This window comes from Ostrea edulis, chromosome 9 (genome assembly GCF_947568905.1).
Source record: "Ostrea edulis chromosome 9, xbOstEdul1.1, whole genome shotgun sequence".
Taxonomy (NCBI): domain Eukaryota; kingdom Metazoa; phylum Mollusca; class Bivalvia; order Ostreida; family Ostreidae; genus Ostrea; species Ostrea edulis.
Window position 1 is genome coordinate 25,538,152 of NC_079172.1, and position 17,900 is coordinate 25,556,051.

At 33.6% G+C, this 17,900-nt stretch overlaps 1 protein-coding gene across 5 annotated transcripts in view; it reads left to right on the forward strand.

Moving 5' to 3' along the window:
• The first annotated feature begins 1,138 nt into the window (after window positions 1-1,138).
• LOC125657829 (fibronectin type-III domain-containing protein 3a-like) overlaps window positions 1,139-17,900 on the forward strand; it is a 52,774-nt gene continuing 36,012 nt past the window's right edge. For 2 of the 5 annotated variants that reach the window (XM_048888633.2, XM_056149945.1), the window contains exons 1-2: window positions 13,172-15,033; window positions 15,577-15,980. In XM_048888633.2, the coding sequence (XP_048744590.2) occupies window positions 15,884-15,980 (97 nt within the window). In that variant the 5' untranslated portion in view covers window positions 13,172-15,033; window positions 15,577-15,883. Of the gene's footprint in view, window positions 9,390-9,954; window positions 15,981-17,900 lie in introns of those variants that run through there. The other 3 variants (XM_048888635.2, XM_056149946.1, XM_056149944.1) reach the window with 2 other exon arrangements.

Here is a 17,900-nt window from a genome sequence, read left to right on the forward strand (position 1 = left end):
TTATAAGCACAAAAAATTATGTGAATTTTTGGGTATTACAAGAATTGAAAATTTTATGGAGTTTGCCATACTCGCTAGCCAATTAAGGTTACAGTGCTGGATTTTCCACATATATATCTCATTTTTGCACTTGCAAATTTTGGATTCTTGCTTTGATTACTTATTTCTATGCTATCAATGACTGGCTGTATTCAATCAAAATGAACCTTACAACCAATCATGGTGTGGTCCCATGTTGAATTGTTTACTGTACCTCCTGAGTCTCTGATGTATTGCAGCCTTATTACTGGAATCTGTCTGTGTGTTTGTATATAGACAGGGGTGATAGAATTTAGGTCTTTTCTGTAAATTGCTAAATATATGTGAGGAATTTATTAGCGCATATTTTCATGAGAAGCATCACTTGTAAAATAAAATTATTCGCTTTAATTTTTATATTGCTGAAATACATGTGAAATTCCTTGATCAAAATTCATGTTCTCGCAATTTGACATATATACGAGATCGCAATATTAAGTACTTGTGTAAATAAGGAATCTACATCATTACAAGTTATAGATAAAAAGTCTTGCCTAAGTACCGTATAGTGCAGATGCTCTGTTTAATACATTTTAGGTGTATTACCTGCCCCATCTTATTTTGATTAGAAGATATATATATGCAGTAATTTTAAAAAAATATTTCATGCCAAGGAATTGGGATTGTAAAATTTTGGCATGAGCATTATATTGCAGTACAAGGCTAGTACATCAAAGGTTATTTAGAAAGAATATGGTGTTCAAATGTACAGTTTCTGAAATATACATGTACCCTGAGTTTTTGGTGTGCTCCACATGGGATATGTTATAGTTTTGCAAGGACATGCAACTCTAGTTTTTTCTCCTGTGTAATCAGAGAAAGGCAAGCCTCGTTAATTAAAATTTCTTGGAAAGCAGTAGAAAACTTTCACAAGAATCAAGTTGAAATGTAGTTAATGGATATTTTATTCGAGAACTTGAAACTCTTTGTGTGTCGATTTAGATTTATCATGATGATAGGAATCGATATCAATTAAATTTTTTTTATCTTATTCTTCTATAAAATATTTAGAAGATGAGGCCAAAGCAAATTTTTTCAGTAAACACACAGTTTAACAATAATTTCTGTTGCAATTTGTCTGACAGGCCATCTGTCATTTGGCTTATGGTCCAGCTGGTATACATGTACATATATGCAAATAGTATTTGATGGGATCAATGGAGCTGCTCTTTGGGTTATCCCTACCATCTCAAAGTAGTAGGCATGCATAAGAGGGACTATACAGTTAGACTCAATTAATGACACATTGTTGTAATCCTAATCAATAATTTGTGTTTCCCTGACTTTGTAATTAGCAGCCTTCCAAACGCTGTATTAATCCTAGTTCTGAGGGAGACGATGGCAGTGCTTTTAATTGATTTGCAAATTGCTGAGATAGCGAAAAGTTGAAATGTTTTCTCTAGACCTCAAATATCAATGGGGGAAAAAATTTGCACTTTCATTTCAGACTGAATTTCTGGATTCAAGGACCTATTTAAGTGGACCTCTTTAAAAGGTTGAAACATGACAGTGATATTAGAATATTTACATTTCCAAATGTATTCTCTGATTTAAAGAATAAATTGCTTTCTTTGGTTTGTTAAATTGGAGATGAATGTCATATAAAACATTGCAGAAAAAATTTGCATAAGCCATGGATACAGGTTATGCATTTTTTTGTGTGCAATTAATGCTTGCACACTTCATATACTCTATTTAACAAAGTCATTTTATTATTGACATTTTTTTGTAAATTTACATTTTTCTGTATTTTTTGGTATACAGTGTCACCTCGTTATGTCACCACCCCTGTATACCACCATCAAAATGTGTAGAACAGATTCCATGCATACTAAATACACCAATCTCACCAATTGCCATCCACCACCCGCTTTCAGGTACAAAGCATCAAAATACCTTTATCCCCCCCTCCCCCCCCCCCCCCCCCCTTCCGATAACAATGTCAACATTTAGGGTTCATGAGCCATAATTATACATAATGGTCTGTTTGTTGAATCATAACCAATCTTAATTTAGCATGTGTCCTGAAAACAGGTAAGTATATAGGTAATTGCGATTATAACTTGAATATAATCTTTTGAAAATTGTCTCTGAAATTGTCCAGTAGAATTGCAGTAAACAACATAGAAACGAAACTACTATCAGCTACTGTAAATTTTGTGTACCATGTGACCTAGTGATGTGTGTGATGTCATATATTTGTGATCCAGAAAAAAGTCACAGCCAATTACATGGGTTTGTCAACCACTCGACGTATTCATTTACAGTAGAACCTACCATGATAAAAATGAATCAGTTGTACATATAATTAATGTGTTTTACAAATGCACAGTCACATAACATTCCACTATTTAACGAAGTTTCAAAAACAAAACAATTTCGTGCATCTACATATCTTGTCTGTCATGTGAACAAAAAAAAAAAAAAGAACAATTATTTGTTAATTGATCAACCACTTTTTTTTTCAAATTGATTGAACTAAAATAATCAAACTCTTTATAATACTACCCTCATAGTAACACAAAAGTAGCTAGGCTGGGACAAAAGCTGGCGATGTACCAAGATGACACTGTAAATGTATACTTTCAAGCACATAAAATATAGGCAGGGGTTGAAATTTTTTTTTTTCACATGGTCGATTCCAGGCCTAAATTTCTCGAAAACAAGTTAAGTAAAAAATAGGACTTAAGTCTGAGATTTTATTCAAATTTTGGTTGCTCAAATAAAAGAAAACTCAAACTCGCGGTAAGTTTGAGATTTTTTTTGGAGAAATCCAAGCTGGAACTAGAGGGGCCAATTTTTGTGAAGTCCCATAGGGAAATATCCAAATCCAGGTTGAATTTAGAGATTTGTTATTGTTTTTATATTACATATCATCAAATGATTAAATAAAAACCTGGGTTCGATTTCTTGAAACAATCTCAAGCCGAAACTTGGACTTAAGTCTGAGATTTTACTCAAATTTTGATAGCTCAAATAAAAGAAAACTTAAACTTAAGTTTGAGATTTTTTTTTTAAAAATTCTAGCCAGTATTTAAATTTTTAAATCTTTTTATTTTAATTGGCGTCTTCAGCGATCTATCTCGACGGGTCACATACAAAAAAAAAAAAAGAATCCCCAAAAATATGGAGTTATGAACCTTTCAATTGTATTTTAATCTGAAATGCAGTCATTTTTATTATCATACAATAATAGGCAAGTCCCTCGGACTTGCAGCATTTACAGAATTTATTTTTAACAATTTAATGTATCAGAGAAACATATATCAATGTTAAAGAAATGAATTGCAGTGATTGTCTTAAACAAAATCATATGTATTATTCTCGAGAAATGGAAAATTCAAAGAAAATGTCAATGTAGATCTATCGAACTTTACATGAAATCCAAGTCATATTACTGAACATTTATTTGTGTTAAAATCCATTTGGTCAGGAGATGAAATACATACATTTTGGATAATTGATATAGTCTATTGTATCATTCTCTTTTCATGTATCAAATTTCTTATTATCTATCATATTTCTCTTATGTTCAGAGAGTTTTGAATCATAATTTGTTTTAGAGATAATGAATTACGGGTTTGTGTGAGTGGTTAGTGGGTTGTCCATCTTTATTTGTATGATTTATTTGTGATTGTAGAGGTATTTTTTTCTGTAACTGATTTCTTACTGTATTTGTCTTTCTAAGGATTTTTGAATACAACATGTACAGCTATTACATCTGTACTAACAATGCAGCAATCTTGATTTCATAAATGTACATTGCTGCATCTTTCATTTTGTGTAGTGTTGGTAATCTTAATATTTTGCGAAGACAGCATAAAAACAATACAAGAAATGTTGTGAATATGGACTATAAGTGTTTTTTGGTGGTTGACGTGTGACCTACATTTATATATCAGACAGATTGTATCTGAACACAGAACAAGCAGTAGTTCAGGACTAGGGTCTCTAGGACTGCTGATTGATAGGTTCATAGCTGTCTGACATTGTGTTTCTGTGCTGACAAGCTTACTCTTTGCTTTACATCTACATTGCCAGGAACATGTTATTATAGTTTTTATGACAATCCCCCCTCTTTATCTTTTATAGTCCATCTGAATTAAGTGTTAATTTTGCTTGTTTTCTGTGTTTTAAGTTTTAATAGCTTGCAGTGTGAAATGATTGAATTCTACATCTACTGAAATTGGCAGTGAGTATCATTTGATGTGTCAAGTTCAAATGTGTCAAGGTTCACTCCAAAGGATTAAGAAATGTTGAATGTCTTACTCAAGCAAAAGAAATAGTAAACCTGGCCATGCAGTATATGATGTAATTTCAAAGAACATAACTATATAGTTAAAGATTATCCAGAAAAGTTGCACAACTTAGGTTTTCAAAATATGTGAGGGGATGAGCTGCTATGCTTTACACCAGCATACTTCATGAAGCATGTTGGCGCTTCATGAAAAGTATGCCAGCATGAAGTGTTACAATTCATGCCCTCATGTAATTTATTTTTATAGCTACGTTCTACTTTCATTTCGGTCAGAATTCCCAGCTGTCAAAAAAAGACATACTATATTTATAATGATTCGTGCGCACATATTGTTCATGTGCATCACACTCATGAGGAAATGCCCATTATTACAATGGGTAAAAACCTTTGGGAAGTGTGAATATACTATAAATAGTACAATTGAATATGTAGCTGCAGAACTGTAGCTTTCTGGGACACAAAAAATGGGGTGGATTGGAGAACTACAGATCCAATCCTTATAACAAAAAAAAAAACCTGTAATTTTGGCCATAAAAAATTAGTTCCTTTGTTCTCGGGCCACTTTTTCAGAAATTTTATGAGGGATCTGACTCGGAGGCATTTCCCCTTTTTTGTTATCCATTTGCAATGTATTGCGAGAGGGCCCCGGGATATAGATACTGGACTGTTCATATGTGTGTAAAAGTGTGTGTGTGTATAACACTGACCCCGTGGACACTCTACAGGCCAATTTTTTGCTGGATTGATTTGATACTTCAAATGTAACTTTTTGTTATCAAGATAGGAAAACCCTATTGATTTTGGGGTCAAAGGTCAAGGTCACTACGGGACTTGCATTAAATTTACTACATGCATGATTGCCTACATTGCGTGGGTATGCGCTGTTTTGCAGAGCTCTTGTTTCAAATAAAAGTGACAAGGGATCAAGGCATTTCTCTCAGCATTTATTCACAAACAAATCAAGTTTGAGTAAACATTCAAACACAAATAATCTCTGTATCGTTTTTTGTTTTAGCATTTAACTTTACATTGCTTAATATGTTTGCATTTTAAGTTGTTTGCTTTTAAGGTAGCAGATTTCACAGTCTTGCAGGCCTTGCCAATTGGGTAGCAGTCTTCCTTATTAGGTCCACATTATTGAGAACAAATTGAAAGCACCCTGAGCTGAAGTACATTACTTCAATTGAAGACTGACAAGTCAATTTTACTTTAACGTAGATATACTTTCTCCATCGAAACCAAAATTTGTGGAACTGTTGTATTGTCCTTGGGTTTAAGCTACAACATGAGTATTGACCAAGATATCAAATTCAAAGCAGTAGAGCACTTTCCTGACACTCAAGTTTAACCCTGAATAAATTAAATAAGTTTCTCACAGTCACAACACTGTAAATTGGTCGTGTTTTGGCTGTTTGAGCACTCAGAGAGAAAGGCATGCCTTGTGGTAGTCAGGTTCCCTAGCACCAGTTCTTTTATGAAAAAGGGCATAATTCTTCAGTTGTGTCTTTTGCAAAGACTTTATCAAAAGATTTTACTTTTAGAATGCACTGCAAGTATTACCTTCTGTATTGGCTGAGGATTTGTTAACAAGTCATCTGCAAACCATGTCCAAAGAAAGCAATTACATCGCTAACTCTCAATCTCAATATGATTAACTGCACAGCACTTTACTCTCTCCTTACACTTTCCAAGAAAATGCACACATTTTAAAGGACAAAAGCTCTTCTGTGTGGGAGGTGCATTTAGTGTTACTTTGAATGCCTAATTAGACTTTGAATGCCTAAATGTAGGAGTCACATGACAAGAAAATGGTGTTGTATGCAATTTACACATTTTGTGGCCATGTAACTGCAAAGAAAGTACCTATTCAGAATTACCAGTACCAAAGCTGCTATTGAAATTTTTTTAAGAAACCTGTTGGGCCTTCTAGTTGCAAAGTGAATGCCATGACCATGATCCAAAATAAAGTGAATTCATGAAAGTCATCTTTTAAGGAGTTGCTGTGAATTTACAGTAAGTGTGAACGACTCAGCTTCTCAAGTTCATTCGTGGTCCCGGATAGTTGATTTCAAAACAAATCTGTCAATGATGACGCATCAAGGAAAGAACAATCACTGCGATTGGACCAATATTTAAAGGGGTGGGAATAAAAATAATTTTAGATAGGGACACGTGTCTTTACACTAGCGTGTCATTACATAATCTTTTAGCACGACGGAAGAGACTCTGCAAAAAGGGGAAACCAATGCCAACTAAAACAATGACGTTGATTTTAAAATTACATGCCGAGGGTTTATTTTATGGTGAAATCAGTAAGAAATTAGGCGTCACAAAGGCCACGTTATAAAATTGGCAATCATGGGACCTCTTGCACCGAAAGTGTCACCAACGAAGCTCACACCGGATGTACTTCTGTTTATCGAGTATGAAATTAAAAAGAAATCGAGTGTATATAATAGAGAAATCAGACAAAATTTATTAAGAAGAAATATTTGTACCCCTGACAATGTACCATCGGTGTCTTTATAAATTTGTAGAGCTGCGAGAAATTTTTTGGGGAATGGCAAACAAAATCCCAGAGAAGCATATTTCGTCTGGACACGGGCTCGTCACGAACTTTTTGTCTTTTTAAAATTTGACATAGTCTATTCTATATTTACAAATAAATGTAAATATAGAATAGAGAGGGTCAAATCGTGGCGAGCTCCTGTGGTCTGAACACGAACGAAGTGTTGAAAACTTCTTTGCTACTGATTTTATTGCAATTTAGGCCGAGTCAGTTATATATATATATATTTGATGAAGCATGTCTTGTACTTGCCGATATGTGTCGTTCACACTTACTGTAAATCCACAGTAAATAAGCTGAAACCATTATATAAAATCCTAAATTTTGTTTGAGTCGAATGGTTAAGTGAACTTTTCTGATCAAGCTGTCATACTTGTAGATGTTTACAAACATATACATATATTTTTTAGTAGATCGAAGATATTAGTTTCAAGAACCACAATACAGTTAATCTGATTGATATGGAATGTTGTGTAAATGTTCTTCATTCTATACAGGTGCTGAAACTTTTTAAAGATGGTCCAAACCCCCCTGCTTTTTCATTTATCAGTCACATTTAGCCCATTAATTATCATCATTTTGCCAAGTTCCAACATATGTCTATGTGCTAGACTTTGATTAGAAATATATACAAGTAAAAATCAGCAAATCTAGAACCTGTTAATAAGCACATATGTATTGGATTCATCAATTATATTTCAAAACTGCTAAAAGGATTGTAATCTTTTAAACAATTTTTTTCCGTTCATACTTTATATTAGGCATTTGTTCAAGTTTTGGTACTTCTTGGCTCATCATATAGCCATTAGTTTTTCCCAGGTTATTGAAATTGAAATTTAACAGACAACACTCCAGCTGACAATGTTAGCTACCACACTTATGTAAGTCTGACATTCAGTGTATACTAAAAGTCATTCTAGTCCCATTTAACCAGACATGACTCTGCTATTTGTTTCCATTACACCTCCAATGATCTAGAGTCAGACCAGAATAAAAATTGTACTGCCAATTTACAAGGCAGGCGCTAACGAAATTCTGGTATTGAATCTGATTAGCTATTTGAACACACCTTGTTCCAGTAAGATCTCTGTATAAACAAGTGTAGCCCATGGGTCTCATGTTTTCACTGGAAAGCATTGAGTGCAGCATTGGACAAATGAAATTTTCTGTTACTTGTATGTGTACTAGAAGATAAATCGGTGCCATCGATAATATGAAATTTGTCCAAGCTTGCATCTGGTGTAATAGCCAATTTATGCTGGAATACTAAAAATGATGAGAAATTATCATGTTTATGATGTCATAATTCTGAATCTAGCTCAATTTTGTAAAATTGAGAAAAATGATGGCTTGCACTTAATTCTGAAGTAAAGCATGACTGTCAATTCCAGGGGCCAAATAGAGCACTTTATCATATAGTTCTTTGAATTTCATGCTTGCTTTAAATAGTTTATTTGTCTGGTGAGAGTCAGTCAAGTTTTTTGCTGTGATCTATATCGCTGCAAAAAAATTAACAAGACAGATGAGAATTTTCTGGAACCTTCATTTCAAGTCAGGCAGAACCCTCCAGAGTTTGTATATATTTGTGTTATTTTAGCTAGTTTATCTGAGAAGCAAATTGTACATTTGAAGACATTTGCAAGTTTAATCCAAAAAAAGGGGGGTGATGAATTTAATACACACACACACATATATCTATTATCCAGTTATATAGTATATAAGTTCTATACATAAATACAGAAAATTCTATAGAAATAGGTAATGTGATAAGAATATCAGCTGTTTGAATATACTCAACTAGTTTTTAGAACTTTCTTCATCAGGAGTGTATAAATTGAAGTGGGTGAAGATATTCAATCAGCTCTGTGATATAAATGTGTATGATATTATGTACATGCAAGTACAATTTTTTGGAGAACTTTCTCAGCTTATTAGGATTTTTATTGTTTTCTGCCTTCTTAGCTGAAATTAAGGTACATGTACATGTGCAACTATAAGGCTGTGACTGAGTTATAATTATAAGCAAGTTATTTTTGGATTAGTATGTTTTTTGTCTTCAGTGAATATGGAAAATATGGGCCATTGTCTTCGTAGACCTATATATAGGGTTCTATGATTAATAACACTCAGATGTCTCTATACAAGTACCTGTGATTTTATGTTTAGGACATCCCTTGCTTTATATTGCACATTAAGGTTATTTTGACTGCAAGCCAATAGGGGTGTGTATATTGCTCAAGATTTTCCGATACGATACGATACAATATTTTCTGATGCGATATCTAATATATTGGATTTACATTGTAGTTAAGCATTTTCTGAAGTAAAATATCAAAATTTAAAAAAAATTGAAGTGGTTTAAAATCTTTTATTTCATAACAAAACAAACAATGACAATTAAAGTCTGTGGAAACTCCAATGTCACAATGTAAAAGCGGGGATTAAAGTCTGAGGAATCTCCGATGTGTTACAATGTAAAAGCAGGTATTAAAGTCTGAGGAATCTCTGATATCACAATGTAAAAGTGGGGTATTAAAGTCTGAGGAATCTCTGATATCACAATGTAAAAGTCTGAGGAATCTCCGATGTGTCACAATGTAAAAGCGGGGATTAAAGTCTGAGGAATCTCCGATGTGTTACAATGTAAAAGCAGGTATTAAAGTCTGAGGAATCACTGATGTCACAATGTAAAAGCGGGTATTAAAGTCTGAGGAATCACTGATGTCACAATGTAAAAGCGGGTATTAAAGTCTGAGGAATCTCTGATGTCACAATGTAAAAGCGGGGGTTAAAGCCTGAGGAATCTCTGATGTCACAATGTAAAAGCGGGTATTAAAGTCTGAGGAATCACTGATGTCACAATGTAAAAGCGGGGGTTAAAGTCTGAGGAATCACTGATGTCACAATGTAAAAGCGGGTATTAAAGTCTGAGGAATCACTGATGTCACAATGTAAAAGCGGGTATTAAAGTCTGAGGAATCACTGATGTCACAATGTATAAGCGGGTATTAAAGTCTGAGGAATCACTGATGTCACAATGTAAAAGCAGGTATTAAAGTCTGAGGAATCACTGATGTCACAATGTAAAAGCGGGTATTAAAGTCTGAGGAATCGTGTTCCTATTAGAAGCCATTTTTAAATTATGAACTTCAATCCCGACTATTAAAAGGGCTATTTTTAAACCCGACATTATATCGTATTGTCTCGTCGAAACACCATATCGTATATCGCTGGACAGACGTATACCGGTACATTTCGATATACCGATATATTGATTCACACCTACAAGCCAATGTTGAAAATTATGTGAATTTTTCATTTTGAAAGAATTTGCTTCAATAAAAATACAAAGTATATTATAGATACGATATTTCATTAGTATTAGAATTTGCAGTGTAATTGTGTGGGAGGCATAGATTATGAATTACTGGCACAGAGTATAATTGATTTCTTTGTAGAACAAACTACAAAAGGTTAATTGAAACCTGTACTAATGCTAGCATGAGAAGACTAAATGGATATGTTGTGATTAGTAGTGATTTGTGTGGGTGAAATCTAGTGTCAACGGACGGACATCTACCAGCTTGCAAATATGCTTTGACATTTTGATTACATCTGTGTATTTGTGAAAGTTTAGAATGAAAAGATGAGAGATTACATCTTCCAGACGTCAGTTGGTTTAATCGTGATGTTGTGGGGGTGTGAGAACCATCTAATGTAAATCAATACCTTTTCTTTTTAAATCTAAAAAAATCTTCCAAGTTTTAGATACTTTTCCTATTAAAGAAAGCACGTTTTTCCCCCCTTTTCTCCTTTTCTCGTGATTAACACTTGACATAAAAATTGTTGTGAACTTGCAGCATGTAATGTGTATACTAGTAACTTCACTCTCTGCCTTTTGTAGCATTTCATAAAAGCTTCCTGGCCATATGGCCCATTTGAACTTCGTTTTTTATTGTACTAGCCAACATCCTTAGTCTATATACCTCTGAAGGTTTCGTAGGGAAAATGGTTTTCGAGTCATCATTCAGTAATTGAATATGTTCTGCAATTCATTCATATACAATGTTGAATTGTCCTGATGGGTGAAGCAGCCAAATGTACTCAGAGGTTTTTTCATGTGACCTCAGACCACAATTAAAAAAAAAGTTTTTCAGATTTAATTGTTATACATGCAAATCTGCTAGTATGTTGTTGAGAATTACCCAACATAAATGTCCTTATACAATGCATTTATTATTGATTAATAGCCACATATGTGAGATCTTGAAACTTAGGGGCAAGATCAGAAGATCGATGTTGGATAAAAATCTAAATTCAAATAGTTAGGGGGAAGGGAGGATAAAATCTTCTGCAAGTTTCTGTCATCCGACATCGATTACTTTTTATTGGAAAAAGAAAAAAGACAGCGACTGTTAAAAACCACATGATAATATTACATTTTAATGAATATTTTCAAATAGTTTCAATGTACACTATCTTTTGTGAATAAACAGGAGAAAAGGTATCCACAGTGTTATTTACATGTCTGATCATATGTTTTTACTTGTTAATCGATTAGGTCCATGCAACATTCATTATGTATAGTTTTAAGGGGGGGGGGGGGGTCTTTGTGAAAACTGTTAAAAGTTTAGTTTATTGAAACCTTGAGAAACATCTCATTGGTATGGTACAGTTTATAATAATCAAGTAACAATATACTAGTGAGTATATAACCATGTGAAAAGAATCATGTGACCAAATATGGAGGATGGACAAACATGTGACATCTTATAAGTTTTTTAGGCTCAGTGCTTTATTAAAAACCTTAATTGCTAAATTACATAATGCTTTTCTGTTTCTTATTGAAAAATTGTGAATTTAGTTTTTTGTCAGACATTTAACTTTTGATATCAAGCATTTCAAATACGCTAGTTGTATGAAACTTGACAGTTTCTTTATAAGGACACTGTTAATGATTATCTAGGTCCAATCAAGGGTATATATTGGGATTTTATCCTGGGTTGTATTCCATGCAGCCAAAGATTGCAGGTCAAAGGCTGTAAGGAATGAAACCCATGGTAAATCCCATACACATTAGTTTGGATCTGGATAATGAATTGATTTCCTAGTATGTAATCAAATGATATTAAGGCTCCAACATATGGCAGGTGCCCTGGAGTAATAAAACTCTGTCTGTCCATCTGTCTGTTGGCACTTTCTCTGGCACGTGACAACTTAAATTTCCTTGGGAATATTCTTATGAATTTTTTCATAAAACTTGGATTAGGCAGAGAGAGACCTATTTTGATTTTCAGATAATCAAATTTATCGGCTTTGTCTCTACAGATTTATGGGACTTCCAATTTTTAAATTTTTAATAAGATATAGTAGCACTTTTTTCTGGCATGCAATAACTTGAGATTGCTTGAAAAGATTTTCAAAGAATTTAAAGGTCACAATGCTCAGATTTGTATAGTAATTGCTCCATCTGTTTGTCCATCAGCACCTCTATGGCACGTGATAACATAATTTTCCTTGGGGAGTATTTTCATAAATTTGATACATTATACTGTAATTAGGCAGAAGACCCGTTTTGATTTTCGGATTTTCACCAATATAAGTTCAATAACTCCTTTATAATATATATAGCTAAACTATCAGTTGTTTTATGTTGATGAGTTAAATTCATTTTCTTGTCATGTTAGAAACTTGAAGCATTTTAATGTGTGCAATATATAATACACTTATGTTCATTTTAAATTTTCATCCAATAGCATCAATTAATGCATTGAAATATTTCAAATTAGAATAATTTAAATATTAACTGATCCATAACTGTAGGTCAGGGTCCAAATATTTGAAGAATTAATTGATACTTAATTAATAGATAAAATATTAAAACTGATTACAAGAGATTACCAAACGATAGGTGGGAAGGAGATTGGTCAGAATTTAGCATGCAATAACTCGGACCATTTCAGTAAGATCCTGGGGTTTTTTTTCATCAAAAGTTGGCCTTCCATATTGGCACAGGTATTGTTCGTTTCAATTCTCCAAAAATTGACTAGGAGGATTTTATTATTAAAGAATTATCATCTGTATAATAACTGTAGTTACGCTGTACACAGATGTTAGTTTCATGTCCAATTTATGTGATTGAACTAGATTGCCATTACTATGATAATGCATTTACTGAACATTGAGGCTGAATTTGATTACACAGAACATGGTTGTTTCGAGCCAGTACTTCATTGAAATATATGAGAACTTGAGTAAGTTTGCTGGGGGTGAGCATTGTAACTCACTCATGGGCATCTTAGATGTTACAAGCCTTAGATTTGTATTAAGTGAATATTAATACTAGCTTGTGCAGTGTCAAAGTGTTACATATATAATGTCAGGGTTGAACTTCTTTGGCCCTCTCATTCTGCTTGTCTTAAAATGTATTACTTAACCCTGTGCTTTTCTCCTGAGAGAAAGGTTTAAACAAGAGATACACAACATTTTATGTCTATTCAAATTACTTCAAGCTTCAATTTAAAGTTGTGGATAAATTTTTACTTTTGACACTCACAAAGAGTCACATTGATGCTTTTTTCTAACAAATGTTGCAGACAGATATATACATATTGTGAAATTTAATTTTTGATGAGATTTTCGGTATTCATCATTGACCTCCATATGTTGTACTTTTGTTCGTGGAAAAAAGACACTTCGTAGTCTCAAACTTAAAATCAAATTATAACTTGTGGGCTGTATTTCAGTATGGTGCAAGGTGCATAAATCACAGGCACGTTCCAAGAAAGGTAGCTAATTAATGATCACAATTTGCACTTTTGAGTTTTTATGTTGTTGTGGTCTGACATCAAGACAGGAAGGAGACTTGTTCACAGTAAATCTGTTTTGACATGTGTCAAAAGACTTGACTATTAAAGGCTTGTAACTTTGAAGTCATTCAAAGGATTGAAGTTTATGAAATTTTTAGATATTGGTTATTGAGCAAAGGGGAATAACTTGTGTGGTCTTCTTTTAGTTGTGTGATTGTAGAGCTGTTGAATATGCATGTTTGACCCTGATGGTGCTTGACACGATGCTAATTGCATTTCTTATGATTGTAACTTCGTGAATGAGTTATTACTTGATTAATTACAGAAAAAAGTCACATGTAGCAGTGATGGATTCTCTGTACTCTTTGCACTGCGTAATTGGAATTGCAAAATTAGTCAAGAAAAGCATGATATGGAAATGGGGATGGAATATATATTACATATTACTAAATAGAATTGTAGAAGTTGTTGATTTACAAAGTCAGGAGTAAAGATCTTTGGCAGCAAAGCATCGTTTGCATTAGTCAGCCTAGTCAGGAGGTATCATAATTTGTTTATCACTTGGAATCCTGGCAAACAATCAATTCATTTGAAAATTCCAGCAGCCAAGGGAATTCCCCTCCTGAACCAGAGTGAGTTTTGACAGAAGTAGAGAAATCATGTGCTCGGTCAGATGATCAGAGTCTGGTCTTGACCTCTTTAACTAGGCCACAACAAGTGGGTTTTCATAACACACAAGTCTGTTATGAAATTCAGTACTTATATATGTAACCTGGAGTTCACTATTTAAAGTGTGCCGAGGACAGAAATTAGTGTGGCTATATCAGATACAGGATTAAAAGTGTTTGGTATTTATAAAAAAAAATTAGGACAGAGAGCAATACTGTTTGGTGCACAGTTAATGGAGCAGTCATGCATGACATTCCAAAAATATCTATTGTTCATGTCAAAGGTCAGGATAGGTAGATTCATGCACGACATCATTGAGGAAACCCACCTGAGTGGATGTGTGTTGATGTTTATCCAAAAGATTATTTAAACCAAATGATCTAAATATATGTGGTTCTATTTTATCTAAATCTGATTAACTGACAAGATTACTGGAATTATCAGCAGAAGGTTATTTGCCAGAAGGAATTTCTTTGGACAATAAGCAAGGTGGACAGTAATGAGGAGTATGTACATGTAGTATGAACATGTGATGGATGCCTGAGACCAATCAAACAGACAAATGTGACAGGACATCTAGACATTGTGAACACTTGTACCATATGGATAGTTAATTCGGAGGGAAAACGGGTTTACTTTAAGGGACACAGGTAATCGACATATACATCATTATGCACATTATTGAAAATCTTTAAATCTAGAGGCTATTTATGAATGGAATGGTTTTAGTGAATAAGGGAATAAATTTCATTCATTAAAACATTATCTAGTGTATATGTAGATACATATATAGCAGCGAGAAGGAAATGCAAAGTTAAGATTGGTTTTTTTCTTGGGTTTTTTTTTTTTTTTTTTTTTTTGATCATGAAAAATTTATTCTTGGAGCTTTCTCATTTATTAATATTTATGAAGAATATGGTAATTCTTGGCAAGTCTGATAAAGCTGCTGCTTGAATTTTTTTTACTGGAAATGTTTTGTATCTACACGTTATGAAATTTCTGTGCTGATCAGCACTAGAGCAGGGAGACATCCAATATTGATCGATTGATAAATGTCTGTATCATGTGTACTACATGTTGTTTACGCCGATTATCAAGAAATATTAAGGGAGATTTTGCCGAGAATGTTTTGTGAATGTATGAGAGCTTTTTAGTACTTGGAAGTTTTGAGTTTTTCTGAATATTAATTGCAGTCATGCATCACCAGAGGAAATTGGAAGTTACATAAAGTCTTAAGGTTTTTGGAACAGCCATGTGTTAGTTATATTGTCTGTTTAAAAAAGTGGTTTTCTGCTTCCAACGATTGCCAACATCTTCTTTAAACCTAACTACTGGTATACATAAAATACCTGTTTTGATCCCTGGAGTCATATGATAAATATTCCGACAAAATAAGGAGAAAGTGAGGAGGAAGTGCAGACTAATTACCCATTTATTTAACATTTATAAATCAACTCGAGACTGAGGAATTGTGTTTTTACATGACTGGAATTTTCACTGATGAAGTGTCCAAGTGATTGCAGTGGTGGTTACATGGTGCCAAAAGTCATGTGCAGCATCTGTATTGAGGAATATTCAGGATACAATGGAGGTTATGGTATGTATCAATGATCCAATGCATGTCTAATGATTGTGCTTTATTAAGATGTTGATCAGTACATATGTCAGAGTGCTGACTACACTGATGCACGGTTCTCTGGGTCTCCTCCTGTAAGTAGACTAAATGAGTTTCCAAGATGGATGCTTTGGAGGACATTGATGCATTGTTTCAAGATTCCAGTTTGATGTGATGTAATTGGTATTGATTGTTTCAAAATGCATCAATATTTTCCATTAGATTTGGTAAAACACAGAGACTAGTGTCTGCACACAGAGATAGGAAGATTTCAGTAGGTGCGAGTGCACTATTTGGCTCAGGAAAAGGGAGTCTATTGAGAGGTCACTGAAAACAATTTTCTAATACTGGCATTTGTCCATCTTTCACTTGATTTTCTAAAAGAAAAAACAACAACCAAAGATTGCTAGTTTGATGATGCAATTATTAGATTATACCCCAAACCCAGAACATCCACTGATCTGTTTTGATATTGCAAAATCTGAATCTATTCTTCAAGATTGCAAAATACATTATTGCAAAATGCATTATCTGCACATCCATCTCCTATGGCATGACTTGTGTTGCCTTTAGACCCTTTTCTTTACTGTACATGCAAGTTGCATGGACTCGAATTGGTACAGATATGTTGTATTCACTTTAATAACTGCACCTTCGTGTGCAAACAAATTTGCAGCAATATTCAATTGAAAAAGTAAATTTTTAGAGCAGACTTGAAATAAATGAGGTTGATCTGCACATAGCATAGGTTACGGTTATGCTGATCTCCAGTGCTGCTGATGCCATCATTACCTGGTCATTAGCACGACAGTGTCAGAACACTTTAGGAAAGTACCTGTTTCTTGTATAGAATATCAATGCAATTGTATAGTTAACTTTATTATATATTTGGGAACTAAATTTCATTGAGATCGTAACACGAATAGTTATGATAACATGTATATGCTATCATATTTTTTTGACTTGATTGCGACAGTGTGCTGTAACAGTAACTTACAGTAACTTAGTATTTTAAAATCATGCATAAATACTGTAAATGTTTTAACGTATGATATATAGTGGAAAATTAAGTATTTTTGCTTTATAATTAGATTGAATATAATTTAACATATTTTGCAACTATGTATAAGGTAACCCTCAACAGTACTGTATTGACATGACAGCTGCATGTACATGTATACTGTATCTGGCAGTTTTAAGGACCAATTTTATCCAACATTTCAAGTACTTTGAATGCTTATTGGGGTGTGTTTGGTATTTACCACTGCGCTGTCTATTACATTCAGCACAGCAGAAACTTTAGGATTACTAGATATTGAATGATACATCTCCATTACAAAGAAATAGATTTTCTGAGTTACATGCAAGGAAATTCATTTGTTGTGTCTGAGAAGATCAATTCTCTTGGGACAGAGAGATATCTGATTATGTAAAAATCTTCATAAATAAGCAATAATGATGGCCTTGTGCCCAACCAAGTTTACAGTGCTAGCTACTAGGTCACTGAGTTAAAAGTCTATTATTGGAGGTAGGTTTAAATATCCTGTTCAATATAGGTCGTCATTTTTCTTATAAATCTGATTAAAGAGACTGACAGTTTGATATTCTCCATTGTACAGGTTTAGTTTGCAGGGTACTGTCTTTGTGTACATTTAGTGCCACACCTTTTTTGCACCAGAACATTCTGTCTATTTAGACCATAGATTACATGCATGTGAAAGACATTTATCTAGATTGTGTTAGAAAGAAAATGTAGCCTTTTATCTAGTTGGGTATATAATTACCTCAAAGAGAGTATCACCATTTGGTATTTAATCAGGAAAGGCTGAACAATTTGGTGGATTGGAAGGTACATGGCTTATACAGGGATGATTGTATGAAGTCATGTGACAGTTGTAATTA